At 42.5% G+C, this 10586-nt stretch overlaps 1 protein-coding gene across 1 annotated transcript in view; it reads right to left on the bottom strand.

Annotated features, from left to right (window-relative positions):
- Window positions 1-1051: 1051 nt before the first annotated feature.
- Window positions 1052-10586, bottom strand: part of LOC129817604 (collagen alpha-1(XII) chain-like) — a 107013-nt gene continuing 97478 nt past the window's right edge. Inside the window, exons 71-82 of the mRNA XM_055873031.1 lie at window positions 10143-10196; window positions 9644-9739; window positions 9083-9136; window positions 7411-7464; window positions 7241-7294; window positions 6806-6877; window positions 6649-6684; window positions 6479-6545; window positions 6132-6317; window positions 5350-5418; window positions 3661-3831; window positions 1052-1953 (exon numbers count right to left, since the gene is read on the bottom strand). Coding sequence (XP_055729006.1) covers window positions 1877-1953; window positions 3661-3831; window positions 5350-5418; window positions 6132-6317; window positions 6479-6545; window positions 6649-6684; window positions 6806-6877; window positions 7241-7294; window positions 7411-7464; window positions 9083-9136; window positions 9644-9739; window positions 10143-10196 — 990 coding nt within the window. The 3' untranslated portion in view covers window positions 1052-1876. The remainder of the gene's footprint in view (window positions 1954-3660; window positions 3832-5349; window positions 5419-6131; window positions 6318-6478; window positions 6546-6648; window positions 6685-6805; window positions 6878-7240; window positions 7295-7410; window positions 7465-9082; window positions 9137-9643; window positions 9740-10142; window positions 10197-10586) is intronic.

Genomic DNA, 10586 nt, shown 5'->3' with positions numbered 1-10586 from the left:
CCTCAATGGGAAAAACAGTAACACATAGGACTAATGGATTTGTATTCTCCAAAATCTCAACTCTTCATTGTCAGCTCTCATCCACGTCGTCTAACCATCAGATATACATTTGAAGTCGGAAGTTTACATACACCGTAGCCAAATACATTTAGGTCAGTTAGGATCACCACTTTATTTTAAGAATGTGAAATGTCAGAATAATAGTACAAAGAATGATTTATTTCAGCTTTTATTTCTTTCATCACATTCCCAGTGGGTCAGAAGTTTACATACACTCAATTAGTATTTGGTAGCATTGCCTTTCAATTGTTTAACTTGGGTCAAACGTTTCGGGTAGACTTCCACAAGATCCCACAATAAGTTCGGTGAATTTTGGCCCATTCCTCCTGACAGAGCTGGTGGAACTCAGTCAAGTGTGTAGGCCTCCTTGCTCTCACACGCTTTTTCAGTTCTGCCCACAAATTTTCTATGGGATTGAGGTCAGGGCTTTGTGACGGCCACTCCAATACCTTGACTTTGTTGTCCTTAAGCCATCTTGCCACATGGAAGTATGCTTGCGGTCATTGTCCATTTGGGAGACCCCTTTGCAACCAAGCTTTAACTTCCTGACTGATGTCTTGAGATGTTGCTTCAATATATCAACATACCTTTCCTGCCTCATGATGCCATCTATTTTGTGAAGTGCACCAGACCCTCCTGCAGCAAAGCACCCCCACAACATGATGCTGCCACCGCCGTGCTTCACTGTTGGGATGGTGTTCTCCGGCTTGCAAGCCTTCCACTTTTTCCTCCAAACATAACGATGGTCATTATGGCCAAACAGTTCTATTTTTGTTTCATCAGACCAGTGGATATTTGTCCCTAAGTGCAAAGTACGATCTTTGTCCCCAAGTGCAGTTGCAAACCGTAGTCTTGCTTTTTTATGGCAGTTTTGGAGCAGTGGCTTCTTTCTTGATTTGATTGTTGTGAATGTATTAAATCATACCCCTGAAAAACTATCAATTTCCAAATCCTATATTAAGCTGCAGTGAAATAATGATTGACACGAGAGCACATTTTCAGTAGTTTTATTGAAAAATGCCTCTTCTGTTTCAGAAATAAATAAGAAAATAAGGCTGTGGAATTCACAATTTGAAGTTAAAACATGAAGCAGCAATACCATATTCATAGTCTTGCACACAAATTCCAACTGCATTCGATATTGATAAAACAACAATGATAACAACTATATTCTGATTAAAAAACATACTAAATATACACCACAGACATGCAACCTTTGGTAAAATCAGCTGTGAGTTGATATAAGAAAAGTGATAAATATTTAGTCTAAAGATACAAAATGGAAGCCATGTTAAACTGCAGTACTGAAGATGAAAACTGTAGGTAGATGGTGAACAGATGACCATCTTTCAAGTGAAAAAGAGAGCAAAAGTATAAAATAGGAATAAAACATCATTTGATAATCAGACATTTGGAATGAACCGTGATTGAAAAGAGAAGTGTTTTTCATTGGATGCCCAACACTGTGTGAACAAACATTTGCATTGTCCAACACTGCAATTCGATAAACACTTAATGCAGATATGTTACAAGCGAAAGACACAATAGGAAAAAACAGCAAGCTCACAGATTGTCATGGAAAAATGTATAGGATTTTGTTTTTGTTTCCCCCTCCCCCCAACAAAAGATGAATTCACATATGATTTATTAAGGTACTTCCAAATATAGATGAGGTATCAAACCTCTTTTTAGTGAAATGTGCATAGCACTTAATGACACCATATGTGAACAAAACAAAAACAAACACAAGAAGAACAAAAAATAACCTATTTTATGACGCTATCCTTTTGGATTCCTTTCTTGATAGTGACCTCTCTCAACGCTCGTTTTGTGTGTCATCTTCTTCTTCAGGTGTTGGGACTACGTAGGTTTCAGGCTCAGGTGAATATGGCTCTGGTTGGAAATAGTGTTGTATGCCGATTGAACATGAGTGTAATTTGCAGAATATGTCTCAACATGCACAAAATTAACTGTTGTGTTACAGTATGTTTTAGTTTCAGGCTTGGACATGCAGTATACTGGTGAAATGGCACAATTGAGTGGACGTGGACATATACAGATAGGTTGTGATTTTCAAGGGCACTGATAGAAAGGGTTTGTAAACAATTCAGTGCATTTTCTAAATCTGTGTGATGTTAGCATTTCAATGTTAGTCCAGTTTGAGTGGTGGTGGCTGGGTTCAATCATTTAACAGAATCATCATTGCCATTTTCTGCAGCTCATTCATTTACAAAATATCAACACAAAATATCAAAAATCAAGTCATTCTAGTACCAGCCTATTCATACATTTTGTGATGTTATTCCTCATGTTATTCCCCCTAACCAGCTGGAAGTGGTAGAATATCCATTAATACTACAGCAAAATAAAGAAATGAGAACCAGAAAAATGTATGAATGATGATTCTTAGAATGCTCTTACTGTGTGCGTAGAGAGAAACACTACCTCCAGGGGAACATGGTACAATATGAGCCTGAGCAGTCGGTGTGTGTGTGTGTGTGTGTGTGTGTAGGCTACAGAAACATCACTTGTGGGGACGTGGTACAATATGAGCCTGAGCAGTCGGTGTGTGTGTGTGTGTGTGTGTGTGTGTGTGTGTGTGTGTGTGTGTGTGTGTGTGTGTGTGTGTGTGTGTGTGTGTGTGTGTGTGTGTGTGTGTGTGTGTGTGTGTGTGTGTGTGTGTGTGTGTGTGTGTGTGTGTGTGTGTGTGTGTGTGTGTGTGTGTGTGTAGGCTACAGAAACATCACCTGTGGGGACGTGGTAGAAAAAGAGGCATTCATGTTGGCATTCAGCAAGCAGCAGGTTACAAGGCAAAAGTGTAACTACAGGTGTTAAAACTACATTTTGTGGATGTGATTCAAACATCATTTACAAGGCACCATTAGTTTATTTACAGATAACACCCCAAGAGTAACAATATTAATATTGTTGAAGATGTTGATTCTCTCTGCTACAAAATACAACCTGGTTAGTGTTTTTGTTTGTGTTTGTTTGTATATGGTCCTCCACCCGATAGGTTTCTCTGTTTGTTCTTTGGTTTCAAGATGCAAACAGACCACTACGTTGTTGCCATCACCGATGCTTGTTGGTTCTAGTTGCTCTACAATGTTGTTAGTACCAGTCCACGTTGTTGTTCTTGTCGTTCTCAACATAGATTGTTAATGTTATCCGCTGGTGGTTATCCTCAAACAGCTCTAGAGCGCGTGAGCAAGTATCACAGTAAGAGGACTTTTTTCAGGAATTCAAAGTGAAAGCAGCACAGGCGATTTAGAAAGTTTACTATGGTGAACCTGAAATAAGGTCAAACAGGGTGTTAGTCTTCAGTTGGTATGGGAAAATTTACTTTCTCTCCTAATGTTAACAAATCAATTATCACAATTTTTATATAGTCGTTTCTGGAATATATCCATTTGTCATCAGTCTGTACTGTACTTATATTATGTAGCAACTATGAAGCAACTCTGTAGTAACTATGAAGCAACTATGAAGCAACTATGTAGTAACTATGTAGTAACTACTCATGCTTGTAACTCATGTTTCATGCTGCGGCTTCATGCAGTCATTGAGGATGTCATGCCATCTACCTTTCCAGTTACATACCTTGGTATCCTTGTCCATTGTAAGGAATGCCGACACACTGGGAAGAGTCACAGTAGCCAGGAGTGCCAGGTTGGCCCCTAATACCTGCGAACCCTTGGCGCCCAGGAGGACCGCGGGGCCCGGTGGAGCCTGCGGGGCCTGGAGGGCCGGTCCGTGTCTCGCCTGCTGGGCCTGAGAGAAAAAAAATCACAACCAACCAATCAGAACCCATCTGAGTGTCGTCACCCTGTGACATCAGTGGGAACTATAAGAGTAGTAACTGTTTCTGCCACAACAGCTTGGAACATTCAATAAAAAAAAGGACAAACTGAAGCTGAAGGAAAAACCTGGATTTCTTCGTTGAACCTTTTTCCCTCCTCTGTTTCGTCTAGACGTTTATAAAAGCTTAAGCTTGGAATTTTCACCTTAACTCCTTCAGCCTTTCATTCATGCTCCTCCAAGTCCTTTAAACATGTGTTGTGAATGAGGCCACAAGAAGACCTCAGCATGTCCATCTAATTAGCCCATGAACAATCACTCACCATCAACTAGTTTCCCCAGTAATCTGGGAAATTCCTTTCCCCCCAATTCAAGACCACTTTCCACCAGTCTTGACCTTGTAGACCTAAGTAAATTACATGTTTTTTCTCCAAGCTCCCCTTGTTGAAGACCAGGCTTCTGGAAGCCCAGTGCTTTGTAGTTAAACGTGCTGTATGGAAGTGGAAGACTGGATGGCTGTATTAGCTACACCTGTATTGTTACTCTACAGCCCCTGGCAGGATGAGCTCATGTTATTGTTGGATGTCTTGGTAGGCAGTTTGTCTGGAATCTAATGATTCTGCATTACAGAGTTAAACCAAAGGGAATCCTTGGATTCAGTACACAAACTATGACCTCTGTCAGCACACTGGGCCTATCAGTAACAGCTTGTAATGACTGTGGTACTGCTCAAGCCATTAGAACGGATGGAGAGTGTCTAAGCAGAGCTCATTCTGAAATCAACTCTGGTGACTATATCTAGACAGTTTGATATCACTTATCTGTTTGGTACAGATAAGTCACACAGATTAACCTCTCTCACTCTTTTGGTTTTCACATTTGCAACTGTAACTGCTCCCCTTTGCTTTCACTCTGAACTGGCAGTTTTGGAACCATGAGGTGTCATAGAGTTCGGATGGGTCCTATCTTCAGGTGCGGTAATTCATGTTTACCCCAGTGTGAACAGAGCATTTATTTCAACATCTGTGCATACGAGCACCTCACACACAAAGGTAACATAAATCCCCTAGAATGCAGAGTGTTTAACTGGGAAAACACTGGACAGCAGCGTTGATAATTTATTAAGCACAGCTGGCCCAGCACAGCTTCAGGCAACACCGCTGAGCTGGTCTGTAGCCTGTAGTTACTGCAAGGCAGATTTTAACTGGGAGGAATGGTTCAATTCACAGTGACACACCCAGCTTACAATGAGAGATGTGATGAGAAATGACTCCCATTACTGTAGCTAAAGTAAAGTAACGATTGATTTCCCCAGATTCAAACAAAATAATATGACGCCATGAGAATCACGTGGAGAGATTAAGTTTACTGAATGAGCACCCTCATGGAAGGAGATGGGTGTTGCTATTAAGACTCAGATACGATGCAACACAGGGCAAAGGAGGAATGGATTGTTGTGCACCTGGAGCGGAAATGTTGTGTGAAACTAACCAGGTGGTCCTCTTTGTCCTCTCTGTCCGACTCCTGGTGTTCCTTGATCACCTTTCTCTCCTGCCGGGCCTGAGAAACAAACAACCAGAATCACTGACAACAGACAAGGACAAGGACACACTCAAAGAGAAAAGCCGAATGAAACCATTATGAGCGCACAGGAAGTTAAATATTAATAAAGCTTGCAGGGGGAAAAATAGATGGACATTTCCCAAGCCACTGAAAACAGTCTGAGAAAGGCCTACGGAAAGACACAGAAATACAGACAGAACTACTGAGACGAATGGAATATGTTGTGAAGATGAGACTTTGGAAAAGTCCCTGAAGGCTTCATTCCATTGCTAAGACAGTAGTAAGACAAAATGGCTCGTCTATGGAAAAATGTCCAGTCTTTGTTCCAACCGTGATATGATTAATTATCTTCTGATTCCACACAGCAAGACACTCTAGTTATGCCTACTGATATTGAACAGCTAGGTCAGCGGTGGAGGGCTGTGTGTCTGCTGGTTTTGTTATTTCCTTTGATATTTCCTTAGTTATTTCCTTTTAATGTGTGTCCACTTAAGACCCAGACAACCAGGTGAGGAGTTCCTAACTGCAAGGGAGGAGCAAAAACCCGCAGACACACAGCCTTCCAGGAATTGAGTTTGACACTCCTGAGCTAGACCGATTGACAAACATCTTTCTTAGTCAACAAATAGACCTATTGACAAACAGCTTTATTAGTCAACATAGGGTAATTGTTGGGCTCCTGACAGCAATGGATATGCGGGACAACGTACCTCTCTCTCCTTGCGGGCCAGGTTGTCCAGGACTTCCTGGGAATCCGTTCCTGCCGGTCTGTCCGGGCTCTCCACGGGGACCCTGGTTACCGCTGGGCCCTGGGGATCCGGGGGGACCTGGGTTGTTGCTGCTACGGTAACCGCTGGGAATCTGGTTCAGCATCGAATTGACTCGACTCATTTGTCCTAAAAGTCGACATTGAAAAGGTAACAGACATTTAATGAAATGCAGACTCTGTTAGGACTTTGATTTCAGATTTAATGAAATGCAGACTCTGTTAGGACTTTGATTTCACTGTAGTGGCAGAACTCCTTCTGAATGTAGCGCTAAAAAAAGTCCCACTCACCGTTAACTATCTGCTCGCACACTTGTCTGGCAATGGATCGCATCATGTTCTGAGGAGCAAAGTCACCCTAGAAGCAAACAAGGAGGAAGGCTTGGTGATGAATATACATGACTTACTGAGATTACCTGAGGTTAAAAACTTGAAGATAGACCCTTGGGGATGTTACTCACTCTCTCTCCTCTGTCCCCTTTCATACCATTGGCTCCCTGAATTAACAGAAGAATACAAGGCCCTTACATTTCACTGTATGATGCAACAACTTTGCCTTTCCGTGGTTTGCATGACATGGAGAACTGGATTATGAAATTTGGTGAGATATATGCTTACCGAAACACCTCTGTCACCAGACTTTCCTGGTTTTCCTGAAGCACCAGGCATTCCAGGAGATCCGGGAGGCCCCTGAACAGTGAGAAGCATAAAATCCCCAATCTGATACACGTATTACACCATGCACTTTAAGGGAACACAATGGAAAGAGAAGAAATGTACGTACTGTGTGTATGTTTTTTAGTTTTTTTACTGGCAGATAAAATCAATCAATCAGTCAATACAGTAACAAACAAAGGAACCAATCAGATACAGTGACACAAACAAAGGAAACCAATCAGATACAGTGACACAAACAAAACAACCAATCAGATTACATTCAAGAGACTTATGGTGTGTCTTTACTATAGTTTAGGAGAGTATGAGCTTGACGGTGACATGATATACAGTACATAGATTCCTTTCTCTCTCTGACTGCATTTTGTCTGAACATACCAATGGTCCTGTTGGGCCTCTGGATCCGGCCTGTCCCTCCTTTCCTTGGGGTCCCTGCATGTGCAACACAGACAATAGAGTTAAACAAGTTATTGAGATGACAGGATCAAGTACATTAAACCCTAGGCCTAGACATTGTGTGATCATTAGACAATGGCCTATTGACTCACCCTAGGTCCAGCAGGTCCAATTGGGCCGATGGTCCCAGCTACCCCAGGTGGACCCTGGGGGAAAAAGACAGAAACATAACCCACTTCAGAGCTGGATATGTTTTCCCCCTCACAGCCCACATTAACACAGGTCACGTTCCTTTGACCAACCAACTCAAACCAGTTTGTTTCACCACCAGTTTTCCGTGTGTCAGACAGTAAATCTCCCTTTTATTTCTCGTTTGCTCAAAAACCCTGCTCACTTTTTTATTGTCAATCCTCTCTCGTCTTTGATGCTTTGGCATAAGATTTACAGGGAACATAATATATTCCAGATCCATTTTATTGGCCATTATAAAACAGGGCTGCGTACTCTGCAAGTCATTAAATGCATGTTGCCACAGCATCTGTTCTAGCATAGTCACCTGCAAACACTACCCACAATCACTTTGGGGATGGGTTTACCAAGGCTTTTACCTTGGAATCAATAATTATCTTACACTGGGTAATTAATTCTTCAGTGTCTTGTGGCATAAACACAGCTGCATTAATTCCGAACAGAGGTTTAGTTTATTTTATTTTATACGGGGAGGGTGGGGGCTTGGTCCCTAAATCAGAATTAACTCAGCATAGAAATACTCTGAGTTTACTAGCAGACATCTTGCAGTCACAAAAGGGGCTTCTCTTTTCTTTTATTTAATCTATAAATAAAAGAAGTGGGCTATTTCTAGAAGTACAAAGATGCCATTTTATGTATGAGAACTGGAGCTTCTATTTGTTTGCGGTGCTGTCGGTCTAATGAAGACCATCACAGAGGATCTATAAAATGCAGACGTCTGAGGACACATGGAAGTGCATTGTTGTTGTGTAAAAAGTCACAAGCTAAGCCTGGAAATCATTGAATGTTGTCAATGTTGATTAAATAGAAGAGCCAGCTTCGTTATGTAAGCAGAAGGTCATTTACCATGATGTTCTGTGTAGCTATGCCATCTATCATAGACGGTTGGTACGTTACAGAACATAGGCTCCAGGAAACCGGATTTTTCATTCTTAATTATTTTTATCACCTCATCAGCTTTCTATGCACCATAGTACAACAACTGACACAAGGAGGGAGGCACTGCAGTACAACAACTGACACAAGGAGGGAGGCACTGCAGTACAACAACTGACACAAGGAGGGAGGGACTGCAGTACAACAACTGACACAAGGAGGGAGGCACTGCAGTACAACAACTGACACAAGGAGGGAGGCACTGCAGTACAACAACTGACACAAGGAGGGAGGCACTGCAGTACAACAACTGACACAAGAAGGAAGGCACCGTAGTACAACAACTGACACAAGGAGGGAGGGACTGCAGTACAACAACTGACACAAGAAGGAAGGCACCGTGGTACAACAACTGACACAAGGAAGAAGGCCTAATGTGGACGGCCTGACTAGAAGCCTTTGTTAAACAGAAATGGTTTATCAGGCTGAATGGTTTTCCACTCACTTAACAGAGAATAAATCCAAATTGAGGAATCTCAACCTGTTGTTAGTTACTGTCTCTTTGTGAGTCCTCTTCATAAGAAATATTGTCTGTGGCTTGCCACATGGAGAGAGGCCAGAGTAGTAGCATATCTGTGAATTATCCCTGGTTTCCTGTTCTAAAACACAGCCGGGGCCACGAGCCAAAGCAGCACTCACTTTCTGTCCAGGTAGCCCAGAATCACCAGCTTCTCCTTTTGGTCCTTGTCGGCCCTGAAACAGTGGATCACATAATACATAACACAACACACACTAACCTGGGTGACAGTCCTAATACAAAAATCTGTCAATCTGTCTTTGTGTAACCCAAGATAAACCCACTGTATGAGAGTTGTGTGCGAGATGTGTGGAAGTATATTGGTGATGTCCAAACAGGCCATGGGTTAATGAGACATTTCTCTTGAGTCTGGGTGTGTTTCAGAGAAGGAAATCCCAGTGGTGATTTATGCACAGGCTGGTTTAAAGGCCTCAGATATCACGTTTAGCCCCAGACATGGAGGAATGCAAGCTCTACAGGCCCTTGCCACAATTACTCCAACTTGTAAATTCCTTACATAGTAAATGGCCAAAATTATCCCTATTTGGTGTGTGAAGTCATCATGGGATTTACGTTTAACCGTTGTAAACGAGCTGTGTGTGGCAGTGGCTGGGGAGAAGGGAGTGTGTGTAGGAGTGTGGAGTGTTTGAGTGTGGAGTGTTCAATGGGAGAGTGAGACTCACAGCTTCTCCTGGAATAGACAGCCCACTGCGTCCTTGAGGGCCGGGCAGACCCATAGGTCCTGGCAAGCCTGTATCTCCACGTGGTCCAATTGGACCCTATCAGAGAAACAAAGACAAGAGATAAGAATCAATTCGACCTGGAAAGAATGTTAATATTGAGATCTCCAGACTGAAAGTAGTAGTGCAGTCAAATGCTACTGTTGCAATATGTGGAAGAAGGCACCAGAAACCGTGGAATGCATGCCCTGTCAAACAGAGCCTCCCTCAGTTTTGAGAAGACAAACACATTGCCAATAAGTGAATTCAGATGTGTTTCTTCCACATCAAAGCCATGAAACTGCAAACAGTTCTCAGTTTAAAGGACACTCCAATATTCCACATTCTCCAAACTGTGTCAACGACCTTGACCACTTTATGACTGACGTCAGTTATGACTTTAAAATGTAACCCTGCAGTCCTAAAGAGGGACTCTGAGAGGTGAGGTTAGTGAGGTACTTACAGCCGGGCCAGTTTCCCCTCTTTCACCCCGGGGACCTTTGCTCCCAGGTGCGCCCTGGAGAAGGAAGAGCATTAGTCAAGTTAACACTGTGAGGGAGAGGAGTGTCTAGAAGCCCAGAGCGACATCTGTCAGGATGCTGTCAGGATGGATGCTCTCTCCCTGGGGGCTCCGTAGTCATAACATGCAGACTACTGTAGTTTCCTTCTGGTTTGCCCTTTTAAAAACAAATAAAGGCCAAATTGTACAGTCAGTCATGCATAATGAATATGTTTCAGAGTGAAACTGTACAGTCATAACATTTATAAGAACGTGTCAAAAGAGAGAATTTTCCATCGTCAGATCAAGGAGTTCACTAGAACCCCCTGGCCTGCAGCAGAGAGAGGGAAGGAGTGTGAGTCCGAAAAAGCACCCTATTGGCTACATAGTGCACCATTATTTTATCAG

The sequence above is a fragment of the Salvelinus fontinalis genome, chromosome 20 (assembly GCF_029448725.1).
Source record: "Salvelinus fontinalis isolate EN_2023a chromosome 20, ASM2944872v1, whole genome shotgun sequence".
In the NCBI taxonomy this organism is placed as follows: domain Eukaryota; kingdom Metazoa; phylum Chordata; class Actinopteri; order Salmoniformes; family Salmonidae; genus Salvelinus; species Salvelinus fontinalis.
This window is presented reverse-complemented; position numbering and strand designations above follow the sequence as displayed.